Source organism: Brienomyrus brachyistius, unplaced genomic scaffold (assembly GCF_023856365.1).
Source record: "Brienomyrus brachyistius isolate T26 unplaced genomic scaffold, BBRACH_0.4 scaffold55, whole genome shotgun sequence".
In the NCBI taxonomy this organism is placed as follows: Eukaryota; Metazoa; Chordata; class Actinopteri; order Osteoglossiformes; family Mormyridae; genus Brienomyrus; species Brienomyrus brachyistius.
In genome coordinates, this window is record NW_026042330.1 from 371611 (window position 1) to 390058 (window position 18448).

General features: G+C 41.9%; 4 protein-coding genes across 6 annotated transcripts in view; all 4 read left to right on the forward strand.

The window, feature by feature from the left end:
• The window catches only part of LOC125724131 (uncharacterized), a 72291-nt gene extending 68303 nt beyond the window's left edge, over positions 1 to 3988 (forward strand). Inside the window, exon 3 of one of the 2 annotated variants that reach the window (XR_007387166.1) lies at positions 3892 to 3988. The gene's annotated coding sequence lies outside the window, so the exon portion shown is untranslated. Of the gene's footprint in view, positions 1 to 3844 lie in introns of both variants that reach the window. The other variant, XM_049001095.1, reaches the window with a different exon arrangement.
• Positions 1 to 4036, forward strand: part of LOC125724132 (uncharacterized) — a 160894-nt gene extending 156858 nt beyond the window's left edge. The window contains exon 3 of the mRNA XM_049001096.1: positions 3907 to 4036. The gene's annotated coding sequence lies outside the window, so the exon portion shown is untranslated. The remainder of the gene's footprint in view (positions 1 to 3906) is intronic.
• Positions 1 to 4746, forward strand: part of LOC125724129 (uncharacterized) — a 229571-nt gene extending 224825 nt beyond the window's left edge. Inside the window, exon 3 of the transcript XR_007387160.1 lies at positions 4015 to 4746. The gene's annotated coding sequence lies outside the window, so the exon portion shown is untranslated. The remainder of the gene's footprint in view (positions 1 to 4014) is intronic.
• On the forward strand, positions 2336 to 4037 carry LOC125724133 (uncharacterized). Of its 2 annotated transcripts, none has more exons than XM_049001098.1 (3): positions 2336 to 2344; positions 3088 to 3891; positions 3924 to 4037. In XM_049001098.1, exons 1-2 carry the CDS (start codon positions 2337 to 2339, stop codon positions 3803 to 3805), a joined length of 726 nt encoding a protein of 241 aa, XP_048857055.1. In that variant the 5' UTR covers position 2336; the 3' UTR covers positions 3806 to 3891; positions 3924 to 4037. The 2 variants fall into 2 exon arrangements, with proteins under 2 accessions (XP_048857055.1, XP_048857056.1); XM_049001099.1 differs by having other exon boundaries at positions 3998 to 4014.
• Positions 4747 to 18448: the final 13702 nt, after the last annotated feature.

Sequence of the window (18448 nt, forward strand, 5' to 3'; positions counted from 1 at the left end):
ATTAAATCACGATTATATTTTGTCCATAATATATATATATATATATATATATATATATATATATATATATATATTTACATATATATATATATATGGTGGTGCAGTGGTTAACACTGTTGCCTCACACCTCTGGGACCCAGGTTCGAGTCTCTGCCTGGATTACATGTGTGTGGAGTTTGCATGTTCTCCCCGTGTCCTCGTGGGGTTTCCTCCGGGTACTCCGGTGTACCCCCACAATCAAAAACATGCTGAGGCTAATTGGAGTTACTAAATTGCCCATAGGTGTGCATGTGAGAGTGAATGGTATGTGAGTGTGACCTGCGATGGGCTGGCCCCCCATCCTAGGTTGTTCCCTGCCTCGTGCCCATTGGGAACTGGGATAGGCTCAGGAACCCCCGCGACCCAGTAGGATAAGCAGTTTGGAAAATGGATGGATGGATGGATGGATATATATATATATTTATAATTTTACATCATTATAAATGAGAACTATAAGTGATTGCTAATTACTGTTAACTAATGTCCTGTAATCAGTGGAGGCACACGGACACTTTGGCCAGTTATCCTATTTCTTCAGCGCCAGCCCAACACCCAGCACCACAGACAGTGACCTGTGTTACTGTGACATCTGGTTCCTTCATTGGCTCTATTTATTTTTCTAGAAATAACTAATTGGCTCTTCCAGACTATATGAAGAGAATATTTTATTTTTATTTAGACTAAGAAACTACAGAAAATCAGCTCTGCATGTGATCTCCCCTTTACTGCTCAAGGAGGGCACACACACATCAACAAATATCAATGCAACAATTACAGATGAACAATTTCTCACAGCTTCAGAAGAAGTCAGAGTTCTGTGTAATTCAGAAATTGTCTAAGACCTCTGCTAGAACATTTTCTGCACTTCAAAATAAATGACACCTGGGTCCATTAAAAGAAGGTGATGCTGCCTGAACCACCAGCCAAGGCTGGGAGGAAAGGGAGGAACACTAGTAAAATGAAGGAAGAAAAGCAGCCCACCCTATCTCATGGTCACGGATACAAAAGTCAGGGAGTGTTAAGAAGAAGACACCACACTTAAGACCATGGTTTTATGCAGTGAATTACACCAGAGAGAACTTTTGCATTTTAACTGTGTTACGTAACATTCCTCAGCCTTCATTTTTTTCCACAGAATGCAGGACATAATTTACGGTGCCAAACAAAACAGCGGAACTGCATTGTAGCCAATTATTTGTTTCAGTAGTTTTAAGATAAATAGAACATAAAATGGTTGTTTTACTTAGGTAAAAATCCAGTTGAAACAGACTTTATTTTAAAAAAGTTACATTGGCTTTAAGTGATGGCACATGTCGCTTGTGTTAATACTGCTTTGATTTTGAGGATGAAGTCTGAAGTGTAGGTGACATGCAGAAGCATGCAATTTGACGTTTGGGGATTGTAGTTTTTAATGGGACAATTTGAATAAGGAATACTGGTAATATGCTTTTTAAGGGGACAGCACACGAAAATTATAATACAGAGTATTAAAAGAACCGCTCTTTAAAGGAACTGAATTATCTTAGTGTATTTTACATCACAAGCACTCTCGGTCCGTTGGGGAGTCCGTCCCACTGTACTTGGAGAATGCTGCCATGCATTAATCATAAATTTCATTCAGTTGTGCGACAGAAGTTCCCTTCTAATGTTTTCTTCAACATAACAAAGTCCCACGGTAACAAAAGCGCTGAGGCCAGGATCGTTAATTGCAATGTGGGGAATGCAGACCAGCTGGGGTGGGGGATCGTGCTCAGTCACGGTAAAAGGCAAACGGGTAAATTGTGAATACGCTCTTAATCTAACTACAGCTTCTTGAATTGTGGGAGGCGTGTGTAACATAACGTTGTTCCACATACCAATATCACTACGTATCGGTATCGCAAAACAAAGTTTTAAATGTTAAGATTCTGTCATTCTGAAAATCAGAGTATTTAAGACATTATGTTACATAGCGATTTGTGGAGATAAATGCCCTCGGACAGTAGCGTTCATTTCATATTAAGTCTCTTTAAGTCATTGTTTTATGTTATGCAGGATGAATGTGCGAATTTTAATTAATCATCCTTTAAGGGTTATATGCTTACGGTGTTGTATACTATTCTCGGTGAACAAGTTAACTTATAAAAGTCTGTTCCTCTAATTATAGAATAATATATAGAATAATTATACAAGAGCTATAATTATTATGATGTTATTATTTAATTGTGTGGGCCGTGTTGCTTGATTACATTTGACTCTTCGGCACGTGGGACGCTGCCGGTTTGAAAGACGCAGCTTCACTTGTTTTCTGCACCAAGATGACGAGGTACGTTGCTTTTCTGCTCCCATTTTATCGGATAATTTTTCTTATTTAGTATCTGTCAAATTTGCATGTATATTAAAATATGTTTGGTGAGTAAAGTCAGTATATTGCTTTTAAATAAAGTGATTTTGTTCCGGGGTACAATGTTAATTATATTTAAATTTTATGCGCAAAGTGTAGTTGATATTTCGCTTTTCCGCGTGCGCTTTACTGCGCTTAAGTAAATAATTGCGCTTGCTTGTGAGTAAATTAGTTCATTGCTTTTAAATAAAGTGAATATTGTTGCGGGCTACTGTGTTGGTTATATTTAAATTTTATGTGCAAGTCGGCTAGTTTCCTGTGCCGCAAAGTCTAGATGATATTTCACTTTTGCACGTGCGCTTTCCCGCGCTTTCATGTTGCATTCGGAAGAGGATGCGGGTGGTTGCGCTCGGTGCTGCCTACAGCAATGATATTCCAGCAGACCAGGAGAGGGCAGATGTATTGCAACAAACACAGATAAAAGTAGTGAAGCAAGACCTGAAAAGTTTGTTTGGTGACTAAAATCAGTATATTGCCATTTAGTAAAATTTAAAATTGTTCCAGGCTTCTTTCTTGATTATATGTAAATTGTATGTGAAAGTTAACTAGTTTCCTATGCTATAATGCAGTTGTTCATTGCGAAGGTGTCAGTGCAGAACTGAATTCCATGTGCCAGGAGTGACTGACAGCTCTATTGTATTGCTTGTGTGTTTTTCCTCATTCAGAAACAAACGAATTGCAAAAGCTGTCAGCTGGAGCAACGATCGATACTGGGCAACTTGGGACAAGTGGATGGAAGTGATTGACTGGGAAGATGAGGAAGAGCTGTGCTCCCCAGCAGAATCACCCTCTGACCAGGCTGACCGTTCCATCGTGTCACACACCCGAAAGCCAATTGCCAAGGCAGTTAGCTGGACGGATGATGTGTATTGGGCAGCCTGGGACAAGTGGGATGAGATCATCTGCTGGGGTGAAGAAGGAGAGTGCTCCCCAGCAACTCCACCCATCAACCAGCCTGGGAGGGATAAGGGGTTAGACATGCATGGGTTAGAGGTTTTTCTGTTAAATGAAAGGACAGTCTCCATAAAGCCTGCAGATGACCACCAAGACAGGCTGAAAATAGGAGCCGTAGTGGTCGACCTCTGCCAGTTTGAGCTAGATGGTGTAAATGATAAATTTGAAATTGTCGAAATACAAATTGGAGAGGTCAAATTGGAGGAGACTGCAGAGAGGGGTTTTAATTCAGAATTTGAATTGGAAATTATGGATGTGGAGATAGAGGTTGTAGACAGTGAATTCCAGCTGAATGCTCTTAATTGGGAAATTGCTGGAACTAAAGTGGACAAATTATTAGTGGAACACCTGAACATAAATAATCTAGAAGCAGGCAGTGTGAAGGTGTCCACATCAAATGGGAATGTGGTATATGTCAATGGTATGTGAGTGTGTTTGGTAATGATGGGTGTGAATGGTGTGTGTAAGTGGTGTGTGTGTGTGTATGAGAATGGTGATTGAATGGTGTGTGTGAGGTAATGGCGTGTGAGTGAATGGTGTGTGTGAGTGACAGGTGTGTGAATGGTGTGTGTGAGGTAATGGCATGTGTGAGTGAGTGTGAGTGGTAATGGCGTGTGTGAGTGAATGGTGTGTGTGAGTATATGGTGTATGTGAATGGTCTATGTGTGTGTGAATGGGGAGTGAATGGTGTGTGAGTGACTGGTGTGTGTCTGGTGTTTATGAATGGTGTGTGTGAGTGAATGCTGTGTGAATGGTGTTTATGAATGGTGTGTGTGTGAGTGAATGCTGTGTGAGTGACTGGTGTGTGAATGGTGTTTATGAATGGTGTGTGAATGAATGGTGAGTGTTTGTGTGTGTGTGTGTGTGTGAATGATCTGTGTGTGTGAGCCTGCCCTGTGATGGGTTGGTGTCCCATCCTGGGTTGTTCCCTGCCTCGTGCCTGTAGCCTCTGGGATCCATCTGACCGCCTGTTCCAAAAGGCAAATTGATCCCCACATCCCTGAACAGGAGAAGCGGTTTTAGAAAATGGATAAATGTTCCCAGAGGTGTGAGGCAACAGTGCTAACCACTGTACCATGCATATGTATAGGATATGTAGAAGAATACCTGTTGCAGTTATCTGATGTGTGTGTTTTTCACTCTCCCTGCCGGCCCCTGGAGGTTTGGGCTTCCCCTTTGAGTCTGGTGCCTCCCAAGGTTTCTTCCTTCTAGGGAGTTTTTCCTTGCCACTGTCGCCTATGGCTTACTCACTGGGGGCTTTGGGTGGGGGTGCTCTAAAGCGCTTTGAGACAATGTAATGTTGTGATATCGTGCTATACTTTGTTGTGTAATTTTCTATTTACTCATGCAAATAAATAATTGTTTGATAACAAAAAGCACTTGTTTCATTCTTTTTACTGCGAGCATATCAGTCACTTCCCTTGTGCTCCTGCATTCAAAAATGAAAATTTGTCCTGCCCTGCACTTAATTGCCATGGATTCTACGGGAATGCAGACCTCTACTTTGGTGGAATCCTGCTGTTGTTGTAGATGGTCTGCTCAAACGCTTTCACATTGTGTACAAGCAGATTTGTTTCTGTATCTCTGTAGAGAAGCATTCTTTTCTTCTACCTGGCAAATCCACAAATATAATAGCAATCCACCAAGGTGCAAGTGCACCTAGCTCTTAAAGAAAATGTTAGAAAAAATTAGTTTATAGCATGTTTAAACCATAAACACAGCAGTGACTGAGTACATCCCTTGTGGACCAGGCGCCTGGCTTTGACTATTTTTCTGCCATTAAACTAGCAAAGGTGGCTTGGCCATGACGTAAAATAACTTGTGCCTTTAAATTGTTAAAAAAAAGTCCTGTGTGTTGTAAAGTGAGGTATGAAACAGATACCAGGTCGTTTCAGTAACGGTCAGCGTACGTTTTCTTCATGTGATTTTGTGGTTTCAAATGTTTCATTGGAATCAATAGTATTTGCCAATTCCAGTTGCCAGGTAACTTCAATAATTTGAATAGAATACATGATAACATTTTAAACTAGATTACAGTTAATTGTTATTTTTCTGTTTAAAAAAGACAATTGCTGTAATTTACATACGACAAAACCTGTAAAAGACATTTTGGAATTCTTTTCTAAATGAAATGAAGGTACTTTGTTACTCCCCTTGGGGAAATTCTATTTTCACCTACCCCATTTTGCCCTACTTGACACATGGGCACAGACGAAGGTGACAGCAAGCCTGGCAGCAAAGGGCAGCCACCTGTAGGGACACCCATGGAGCTGGGGGTTTTACAGTGATTAACAGCAATTTTACAATACTTTTCTGGCAGTTTTTTTTGCTAGGAATTTACAGTCAATTCTACACTGAAACAGACGTCATTCCTAAGCGCAGCATGGACTGCTTCTGGACACAGTATCAAATGCGACTTCCAGAGTCACTTGAGTAAGCTGGAGATGCTACATCCCCGGGTAAGATTACCTGCAGTAGGCAGCCTACCAAAAGAGGGCCTTTCCTGTTCCCTTGGTGAATTAGAAAACCAGTGGAGAGAGCTCTCCTGTTGCAGTTTCACAGAGATGAACAACATGGAGAACTTTGGATTGAGGTTTTGCAGTATGAGGGTGCTGAAGGAAAAAGGAGTTTTAAAGACATTGGTCTGCCTGTACTGCAGATTTTGTCTCTGCCCATTTCAGATGTTCATGTAAAGCGTGAATTTACTAATGTGACATTCCTTAAATATAACCACCGAAACAGAACGGTTGTAAATTTGCTGTCCAGATTGGTAGATGTACAACTTGGACTGCAAAGAGATGGACTGACACAGAGGCGGAGCTATGGATAGGCCTGGGTGGGACTGACAGCTGGGCCCACCCATTCAGATTAATGAAATTACATTTTTTATATATAAATTACCGGCTTCTAACTGTTCCTATACATCACTGTTGTTACTGTGGCAAGTATAATAGAATGTGTGAGCTCCCTCTAGTGGTGCTCTAGGTAGAACACCACAGTCGTAGGTGTATTATTGTTGCAGTCACCATGTTGTAAATATATAAGCCAATTTAAGAAAATTTGGGGTAATGAGTTTCACTCAGAAGTCCATCCATCAGCCACTTTTCCATATTTAAAGGCTGCAGGAGGATGCTCACATGGAAAAAAAAGACTAATTCATTTCTTTATCCAAAACTATTTCTTTCCTCATTCATTAAAACGAAAAGAGCTTTAACTTGTGCGTGCATTGCTTCATTTTAAGCAGCATTATGGAGTATCATTGAAGATAGAAAAGTTTATGAAGGGTCTGATTTTCGACATCTTTTACTCCTGGTTTGGGCTATAAAATTGGAAGGAGTTGCCAAACATGACCGTGCAGGGTCTGCGCTGTTCTCATCTGTGAACAGTGTGTGGGTTTGTGGGTCAGGCATAAATTTGGGGGGAGGGGCTCCCTCCAGCAGTAAAATAGGGAGATATCCCCCAAAATAATATAATTCTTCATATTCAAAAAAGTACAGATAAAATTAATCTATCTCACCAGTTAATGTAAAGTTTTTTCACCCCAAGCACACCTACCCTTCCCGAAAATGGTTTAGTCTGAAGTCCTGCTCTGGGGTACGTTTCCTATACCACGATGCACTTTGCAAAAGACAAATATATATCAGGAAAATATATAGCAGGAGATGAAAGAAAAAAGATACATTCTGCGGGCCATGGCTGCTGCCGCCTGGCAGAGGGTATGAGGAGGAAGTGCAGGGACGATGTCAGCATCACCAAAAGGATGGTTGCAGCACTCTGGAGGGAGCAGGTGAGGTGGGCTGGGGGGAGCACCAGTCTGCATTCTCTCACTCCTGGGGAGGACCGAGTATTGGCCATCCTAGATCTCAGAAGCACTTGAGGGAGTCCCGGGCTGCATAAATCTCTGTAGTCTACCCACCTCCCAGACATCTGTGCTTTCTACTCCCCAGCCACTTCCTCTTGGCCCACCAACATTTGTCCCCCTGTAGTGTGATCACCAGGGTTCCTCAATGTGTGGCACCTCCACACCTGGCTCCTCTACATCAGCCATCCCTCCTATAGGCCCCTCTACATCAGGGCGACACTGTCCCCTGAGTCCCCAGAATACCTTTCAGTCTGGTAGATCACCAAACCCCAACCATCCTGCTTCCTTGTCACCACACGCCCCTCCTTCCCCCCACGCACTCAAGCCCACTGGTGCAGAAACATTCGCTGCCAATGTAGTGAAGAGCTCCTCAGGTCTGAAGGTGGAAAAAATATCTGTTCTGAGGGGCATCCGGGAGGAACCGGCAGCCCTGATGGAGCAGTATGAAAGACACCATAAAGAGGTGATCGCCTACCGGAGAGAGACACTGGCCTTACTGGCCCAAAGGGTCAGGAGGCCCAGTGTGACAATATACTGTATCTCCCCACCTCTTAATGTCAAGGGCGCCTCCAAGGGGCGGCCACATCCCTCCTTGGAAACCTCTGGCCACCCCTGTGGCAGCCCCCAAATATGGCTGTAGAGAGATTGTTTTATAGCGAAAGCTGTGGTGCACTCAGGGACCATTAACTGTGTAGCACCTGGGGCCTGCATCATGAAACTGAAAGTCTGAGTTAGAACAAAAGTTTTAGCCTAATAAAGTCAAACAAATGCAATGCGCGATCATAAAAATCATGCCTGTAAGAAGGCTCCTGCAGTTTTAAGGGCGCACCGGTGCATGCAAAGGACTGTGGGTGCACTGTGGGGACACCGAGGCACGCGCTGACAGCGTGTTAGAACTTAAAGTTTTTCCTGGTCAGCAATATATGGAAGTCCTTACATTATATGTATGTATTAAGTTATATAATTGTGCTATGTAATTACCGAATGACGCTAAACTCATTTAGTTTGGCTTTAATTATGCTGATGTTTAATGCCGGTGTTGTGCTGCAAACTGCCCCTCTGCCACGGATTGTAATCTTTCATTTTAAAGGAAGTGTAACTTCATTTATCTTGCTTTAAGCAAACTGAAAACTCACATTACTTGTTTATAATGATATTTTACAGACAAACCTGAAGTTAAGATTAACTACCTCCTGTAAAACGTCGCAAATGTGACATGATTTAAAGGCGACAGTAATGCTTCGCTTTTCGACGACAGACGCCTTCAGTCGCAAGAAGTGTTTCATTTTCTTGAATAATATTTTTGATACTTTGTTGAATTAATTCTGCCTCGATATTTTTGATATTCTGTCTTCTTTTCATACTTATAATGCGGCGAATAGCTTCATACTCGGCACATCACACCTGGAAATAAAATAACATCGAACTAAGCAACAGAAGTAATCAGAACATAAGAACATAAGAACTATACAAACGAGAGGAGGCCATTCGGCCCATCAAGCTCGCTTGGGGAGAACTAAACTAATAGCTCAGAGTCGTTAAAATCTTATCTAGCTCTGATTTAAAGGAACCCAAGGATTCAGCTTGCACTACATTATCAGGAAGGCTATTCCATACTCTGACTACACGCTGCGTAAAGAAGTGCTTCCTTAAATCCAGCTTGAAATGTTCTCCCGCTAATTTCCACCTATGGCCACGAGTTCGTGTATTTAAACTAATGCTGAAGTAACTATTTGGTTGAACAGCATCCAAACCTGTTAGAATCTTATATACCTAGATCATGTCCCCCCTCAATCTCCTTTGCTTGAGACTGAACAGATTTAGCTCAAGTAACCGTTCCTCGTATGACATTCCTCTAAGACCAGGAATCATTTTTGTAGCCCTACGCTGCACCTTTTCTAAGGCCACAATGTCCTTTTTAAGATATGGTGACCAAACCTGCACACAATATTCTAGGTGAGGTCTCACCAAGGAATTGTATAATCTTAGCATTACCTCCCTTGACTTAAACTCCACACACCTGGAGATATACCCCAACATCCTATTGGCCTTTTTTATTGCTTCCCCACACTGGCGAGAATGGGACATGGAAGCATCAACATACACACCAAGGTCTTTCTCATGATCAGCTACCTTTATTTCAGTGACACCCATGAAATACCTGTACTTTATATTTCTGCTCCCTAGATGGAGTACCTTACATTTATCGACGTTAAATTTCATCTGCCAGGTATCGGCCCAGTCACTAATTAAATCAAGATCCCGCTGTAGCTGCTGAGCCACTAATTCAGTATCTGCTACACCACCCACCTTGGTGTCATCTGCAAATTTCACCAGTTTACTGTATATATTGGTATCCATATCATTTATGTAAATTAGGAACAATAGTGGTCCTAAAATCGAACCCTGCGGTACCCCACTATGAACGCAAGCCCACTGTGACATTGTGCCTCTTATAACTACTCGCTGTTTCCTATCTGTTAACCAGTTATCAATCCAGGTGGCTACGGTACCTAAAATACCTGTCACTTTGAGTTTAAGTAGGAGCCTCTTGTGGGGGACAACATCAAAAGCCTTTTGGAAATCTAAGTAGATGACAAGTAGTCAGCACCCTGCACTTCTTAGTATTTAGAAGTTATGTTTTTCATTGGGTCGAACTTGCTATATCTTGACGTTAAAATTTAGAAAGCTATGTGATTTAAAAGTACTTTTTTCACTTTAATATGACATTATTTTATTAATGCTATATTATTCGTTAAACTTTTGTTTTAGTAGTGTGTGAGATCACAATCACCAGTTACAGCTACTCTTTGCTGAAACAGACATTAGACTAATTATGTCTGGATAACTGAGTACATACTGTATTGTGCATTTTTTCCCAGTGGCGAGTCTCCAAAGTTAGCCAGACTTCTGCATCAAGCTGCAAGGATATTAATGAGACAGTCTGAAAATTCAGACATAGTTGTAGCAGAAGCGACATCACTGGTGTCAAATCAAACACCTGGGGTGTCAACCTCAGCCAGTCTTTCTGCACTTGTTGCACATTCTGAATTTAACACATCTAGACAGGACCAGATTGAAAGAAATCTAGTCCAGCTGTTCCAGTTGTATGACCGTTTTAAGAGGACAAAGGGACCCATACCAAAGGGTGAAATAGAGAGCAAGTATAACAACAGAGTCATGGACACATGACTTCTTCTGTTTTGCGGAAAAAGATGTCCATCCTTTGCCAGAAGAACATAGTCATTTACAGAACTGTGGCCTAGGTAGGAAGCGAATAACATTCCCAGATAAAAATGGCAATTACAAAGACCTCTGAGATGTCCTGTATGCAGCTTATCCACCACTTAATACTTCTGGAGGATTTCAAATTTTGGCATGTTTTAGATCAATATATTTGGAACCTCTGCCAATACCACCCAATGGATATAGCGTGAAATACCTTAGAACAGAGAGTGGTTTGAATCAGGCAGTCGACTATATCCGTCCACTCCGTCCAAGTTAGCATAAGCACAGATGGATTGTGTAAGCTTAATGAGGTTAGTCACAAAAAATCTTGCCTTTTTTGTACACTTGTAAATGTTTCATGAAAGCATCTCACTTCTCCTACGAAATATCTTCAATTTCTTTAAACTACTACAAATAATTACTAAATAGAGTTATGTTCAGAGATTTACATATGTCTTGTTTGTATTATGCTGTGTTTAACTGTTATGCTTTCTACCTTAAGGGCCAAGCATTGGTGCTGGAAAAATGTCAGACCTGTAGAAATTATATTCCCATGCAGTCTCTAGTTCAGCATGTTGAACAGTGCTCAAGGTAAAATACATGATTTAGACTTTTTTTGTCTTGCATCACCTGAGACATTATTTCAATGTGTGTTAAATGGACTTTAAAACTTGCTGAGCATTTGTTAAAGTATTTAGATGTATGCTGAGTGATTTTAATGTATCATTTAAATGAAAATGTCTTTATATTCTTCTTCTTGTAAAGCAAAACCAACAGCCAGATACCAGATGCCAGGCAGAGGAAGCACCTTGTACTTCACAATCACTAGCTAACATCCAAGCTGATATCACCCCGCAGATTTTAACTTCCACTGTTATAGACACAGAAAGTCCATCTGTTTGTACATACAGGTATGATTAATGTAAATGAGGTCTCAGAAAGATAGAAAATGTAAGAACAACCTCAAATGAGCAAATTTTTTCAGGGACTATTTGGACCTTGTTTGCTCTGATGTGAGTGAGTCAGAGGATGAACAAATCAGTCGAGCTATAGAAGAGTCATTGATAGAAATGTCAAGTGAGTTTAATGTTCAAATGTCGCAATTTTGTTATGTAGTGTTTTTTTATGTTTGGTTGTGTGACTGTCTTTTCAGGCTGCAGGATGTCTTGCAGATGCTGCAAAAGGAATATTGATAAGGATGAAGCTCTTCGCTTCAACATCAACCGGAAGAACATTTAGGATGGTGCTGTCCGCACAATGAGGAGACCAAATTTCTCTGCCAGAAAGAGAATTGATGCCAAATTCACTTATGAGGGAAATTCTGTAGAAGCAGTTTATATGGGTGGCCCAATGAGGGAGTTCTTCAGACTTGCATTTCAACATATAAGGCAGAGCCCAGTGTTCACAGGTTCTGACTACCAGCGAGTTTTGGAGTGCCATATATGTGTGTAAGTGTTGCAGAGGGAAACCATCAAACATTTCATATATATGTCAGGCTTTGGTTACTGTTGAGAATGTAATTGCATGATTTCTCATCTTTCTCTGGTAGCTTTAAAAGAAAACAGCTACTTTTATGCAGGAGAGTTGATTGCAATGGGCATAGTTCAAGGAGGACCATCCCCACGTTTCTTTGCTCCAGTCTTGTATCAAGCCATAGTGTCAGGTGCAGATAGTGCAGACATTGAGGACATTCATGATCATGAATTAAAAAGCTTGCTGTCAGAGGTAGGGGAAGAACGTGAATAATTGCATTTCAGACTGCTGTACAATTTTAAAATGGTGTTTATAGCAATGTTTACGTATTCTTTAGTACGTTTTGTCAGTTCTCTTTATGCTCATGTGCATTTGAAAAGCTTGATATTAATGTTTGCATGAACAAATAATTCACTGTAAAAATAAATGTTTTCAATCCAGTGTCAAGTTGTGGCTTCAGAGTTTAAGAAAAACCTGAACAAAGCTGTTGAAAGATGTGAGACCCACCTGATGCTGGCTGGATGTCTGCGAAGCATCTCTGTCAGTAATAAAAATGAAGTGGTGCAAGACGTCATTAATTGGTTTGTCCTTCAGGATAAGGAAACACTTTGAAAGGCATGTTCCTCATCATGTATTATCCATGTTCAAAGTTTATAGGGCATTCAAAATTAGTGGATGTTTTTTTTCTCTTTTGATCAATGTATCAAAATTTTTTATAGGTTCCAGGATGGGCTTCGTAGCTGTGGACTACTGGATGCTATCCAGAGCCATCCAGGCGTATTCAGAACGGTATTTACAAAGATCAACGAAAAGCTTACAGCTGAGAGTATTGAACAGCAGTTTACAGAACAAAGGTCTGAGCGAGGGAGCGACAAATACAAAATCGAAAATGAAGCTATCTCTTGGATGCTAAGAGAAGGTATTCCTCAACCACAATTAGAACCAAACTTAAAAGGATGTGGAATTCTAAAGAATGATGGTTCTTCCTAATATCAGCACTACATATATTTAAGTAAAATTCAGCCTTATTTACTTTATACATGGAACCTGGCAAAAGCAGCCAGCCATTACTGACACATGAGAAATTATAGATAGAACATTTTTCTTCTAAAATGTATAGTAATTTGTATCAAAATTGTAACTAATTAAAAATTAACTGACTAAGTATATATGACTATACTATACGCTACATAGTGCAGGACAGTTACACTTATTTTTGCATTGTTCATTGATTTTGCATATGCTTCATACAGGTTGATAGAACTGTTTGTTGTTACATTATTTTTACACTACAGAGACTTAAACTGTGCCTTATTGGCTCTTAAACTCAGAATCTCTCGAGTCCCCTTTAGGAACAGGCTGGGTCATATGATTTGACATGTTACACACTGGATAACTGTAACAGGTTTTCTCCTATATATCCCATACATGGGGATGGCACAGTGGTGCAGTGGTTAGCACTGTTGTCTCACAACTCTGGGACCATCCAACCATCCATCTTCTGAAACTGCTTCTCCTGTTCAGGGCCGCAGGGGCTTCTCCTGTTCAGGGCCGCATTTAAACCCAAATCCCAGAGGTGTGAGGCGAAAGCGCTAACCACTGCATCACCGTGCCACCCGCCTCTGGGAACATACTGCGGTTAATTGGAGTTAACAAGTTGACCATGAGTGTGAATGGTGCACACAGGCAGGCATGTAAGTAGGCAGGCATGTAAGTAGGCAGGTATGTAAGTAGGCAGGCATGTAAGTAGGCAGGCAGACAGGCAAGCGCGCGCGAACACAGACAGGCAAGTATGCACACATGCATAAAGGCACTCCTCCAAACAGTCAAGCACACACGCACACAGGCAGGCACACACACACATAGGCACGCACAAATGTACGCACACAGGCACGCACGCAGACACACACACACATAGGCAGGCACAGACACAGGTAGGCTCACAGGCACTCAGAGGCACCCATGCATGCAAGGACACACAGAGACACAGGTGCATACAAGCACACAGGAATGCACGGACACAGGCACGCAAGCACAGGCATGCACAGAGGCATGCACACACACAGACATATACACACAGGCAGGCACACACACGGACACACACAGGCGCGCAGACAGGTAGGTACTTACACAGGAATGCACGCACCCACACAAGCACGCATGCACTCACACAGGCAGACATGTACACAGGCACGCAGACAGGTAGGTACTTACACAGGCATGCACACATGCAGGCACGCATGCACGCACAAAACTCCTCGTCCTTAACCCAGGACTTCCAAACATAAGCAAAACACAGTTACAATATTAGTTGTAATTATTAGCATTAGTAAGATTCCCCTTACATTGCATAATAGGTAAGAAATAAATGGATGTAGGGGCGGCATGGTGGTGCAGTGGTTAGCACTGTTGCCTCACACCTCTGGGACCCAGGTTCGAGTCTTCGCCTGGGTCACATGTGTGTGGAGTTTGCATGTTCTCCCCATGTCATCGTGGGGTTTCCTCCGGGTACTCCGGTTTCCCCCCACAGTCCAAAAACATGCTGAGGCTAATTGGAGTCGCTAAATTGCCCATAGGTGTGCCTGTGTGAGTGAATGGTGTGTGAGTGTGCCCTGCGATGGGCTGGCCCCCTATCCTGGGTTGTTCCCAGCCTCGTGCCCATTGCTTCCGGGATAGGCTCCGGACCCCCCGCGACCCGATAGGATAAGCGGTTTGGAAAATGGATGGATGGATAAATGGATGTAGAGAAGAAACATGTTTACAATTCAAAGTATATTAGAGATGCTGTAAGTATGTATGTGAAGGGTTCAATGGGGCTAATCCCACAATGATTAAAAACAATTTGACAAATTCAAATAACAGGCTGAGAAGGATGTTCAGCTTCAGCCACCGGCTCTCGTTTTTGACAGTGGGGTGTAATTTTGCCGGTTCTTTCCTTTCTTCTGTTTCCCATACGTTGTTTGCAGAGGCCCCTTCACCACATCGCCATGTGATGTGGACACCTTCACACTGCCTGCTTCTAGATCATTTATGTTGAGGTGTTCCACTTTAGTTTCAGCAATGTGTAAATTAACATCATTCAGCTGGAATTCATCGTCTACAACTTCTAATAATAATAATAATAATCAATACTTTATTAATCCCTGTGGGGATATTGCGTTTTTTGTGTCTCCCTCAACATGCCCTTTGTGGAGTAAGTTGTCTGTGAAGGGCAGCTACCTGTTGGGGCGTCTAGGGAGCTGGGGGGAATTAAGGGCCTTGCTCGAGGACCCGCAGACGTGCTGAGGCTGGGTTTGAACCGGTGACCTTCCGATTACAGGCACAAGGACTTGGTCTATGTATTGACCCCTGCCCCCCAACTGTGTATGAGTAGCATTTATGGTGTTTCTTGAATGTGAGCTAGTACATAAACCAGCTAGTACCCACCCTTGCAAAAATACTCTAGAGTTCCGTCATACACATTCTTTTATTTTCTTGCATTGTCCGTTTTTGTTCATAGTCTGTAATTTTCCGAATAACGGCAATTTCTGATAACTACTGGAACTATGAATTCCGGAGGGGAGAATATATTCATGCAAGTTCCATTACATGCTATAGATATATTGATCTGATACCTTTCTTTATCAGACTGTTACTGTACCACTGTTAAAAACCACAGATATTTTATTCTGATTGTATGCATTTCCTTATTAGGGCACATTAGTTAGTTCTTTTAAAAAATCAGTTTATTCTGACATCGTAAATTTCCTGATCAGAGTTTACCCTCTTTAAAATGACAGGGTTACACTTGTGCCATTTAATTTCCGTAATCTGTGGCAGTCAGTGACAATGACTTATTTACTACCAAACAGCACTGAGATTGAGTAGAGTGAGGGGCTTAGGGCGTATTACGGAAGAATAAAAGCTGAGTCCTGTATCCAGGCGAGATGCGTAGCTGACAGGCTGATGAACGTTTCAAACTCTTACCTCCACCGTACTGACAGGAACGGCGAGCAGCTGTGGCGTCATGGCATCAAACTTCTGTTTCTCCAGGCAAGAAAACAACCAAGACCAGCCTTAATAATCTAAACACTTTGAAGACTGATATAAATGGTAAATATGAGGCGTGAATACCATCCAACACTACCAGTTACTCAGTGAATACTCAGTCATGCAGAAATATAATCTAAAGTTATAATTATGGGGACATGTGGCCATCCACTGCAGGTGACAATGTCCTAAACTCTTTCATACTTAAAGAACGCTTACAGTTATTACTTTGTAAGGATGCATAGAACTCCAGTTCAGTATATTTATGGAATATATACAGCAGCAACTACTTTATGGTCATTTATTAAGTAACAGACTTATTTTCTACCTGCGGGATCTTATAATTATGCTGAAATAAAAATGTAACTTACAGCGTAAAAACATGGAATCCAGTCCAAAATTTATTTAGTTTGACATGTGATCAAAATTCAGAGTAAACTAATACATGATAGCATGCATGCAAAAGATCAAGGGCAGAACAGGGGCTGTGAACCCAGTCTGCATTAAAATGGAATTAACCATCTCTCTCAATATAAAATCGGGATAATTATTCTCTTCAGAGGCATCCATAGAATAGTGTATCCATCCCCTCACTCCTGTGTATAGAGGCATATCCTAAGGCTCCGGCAACAAATTTCAGCTCAACAACAGCATCAATAATTTTACAGCTAGTTTTAAAACTTGCTTTAACATACAGTGATTGCAGAAAATGATAAACAAATTAGGTAATATTAATTAAATCATTAAAATGTGCAGAAAAGGTTTTGAAGTTTACATCACGATAAATGAGAACTACACGTGATTACTAATTACTGTTAACTAATTTGCTGTCTGGACTTTTTACAGTGAGGGGGGAAAAGTCATTATATGTCAGGATGCCAGTCAGTGGCACAGACACAAGTTGGCCAGCTGGCCTATTCATTCAGCACCAGCCCATCAAGTAGAGAATTTATTTACGTAGTTTTAAGTGGACAGATTTCTGACTAATTTTCAAGCATGTGCAACAAGTAATGACAGATATTGACGTTAGTTTCACACATTCAAAAATATTCAGTAACTGCGTTGCTTGTGACATTTGCGTTTGGTTTATACTTTCATAAGGTGTTCGAATTTTTAACCAATATGTTTTGTTTTGCCATTTCCAAATATATGTGTTATTCTAACATCCGGAATACGGCACGTATGGTAGATGTTCATGGACGTGGATGGTACTCACACAAAGGATGTGAGGACCGACTTCAAATAGCATATCTCGGGGGGGCCAATAGTACTATTGGCACACGTTTCCCTTCGTATCAAAACATGGGTTAGTATGACGTGTTCGTAGTGAGCATATATATCCTCTATCAGTTTTATCACAATCTCGTATATCATACCTTTTGTTAGTATAGGTATCTAGCTATTCTCCCTTTACCTGTAGAGTCCATTAATCACGGCGGGGGTTGCGGAAAATAAGGAGGACGCTATAGCGGATCAGTCCAATATTTATCTTCTCCGTCAACTCCGGGAGAGAGAGCAACAGGACAGAGACAAAAAAAATCCAAAATCGAGGTAGTGAAAACAGACAGGTGGTCAGGCGATCGGCAGTGAGAGGGCTAGGCTATAAGCGAAGGGCGGAAGAGGCAGAACAGAGGTGGAGACAGGTCAGGGAATAAACGCTGGAACTTAGCACGGAGTGCTGAAGACCGGCAGGTGTGCCAAACACGAATAAAAAGGCTCGCCGATTACCCCGACGGGCATCAGCTGGTAGAGGAGGGCAAACGGTAACCGGTCCTGCCGGTTCTCGGGACAGGTGTAGAAGCGCTACGGCCGCTGCTCAACTCCCTCCTAGGGAAACCAGCGGGGGTGTGGCAGGGGAGTCCCGCGTGACATCATAGGGGCTTCCCCTGGGCGATCCACGACACCATTATGCCCCTCCAGCTATTATGGACAACCCGTGGAATCTACATTGAGCTTGGTGTGTAGCTACATTATACATTCCCCCATGCCCAGTGCATAAAGTATCATTACACTGAGGTATTTCAGGCTTTAGATGTAACCACATAGTAGAACTAATACTCCACAGTTGCTTCCATGCACTATGATTAGATGTCAATAACATTCGTTGAACATTATTTCGTTGTATTTTGGCATTTAACATAGCCATAGTACATGCAGTCCAATTCATCCATCGAGTTCGGTCACAGCCACTTGAGGGGGCACTCCGGCAGACGCAAGGATGTTCTTCCCCCTATAACACCCCCTGCAGAAGTACATCTCACTTCCATTAGTAGGGGCCAGTTCAGCATGGTTGGTTTGCTGGACAGGTGAAGTTGTCTTGCTGTCGATCTTGTATGCTGCTTCTCCATCCAATCCTAAAAGTGGAAGTGTGCTCCAGCTCGGTCATTGGGACTGTATCATAGCCGAAGGCTGTCAGCAGCATTGGCCACGCTGTCCACCAGGGCCATTGCGCCATCCTTCACGCATAAAGAAGAACTGAC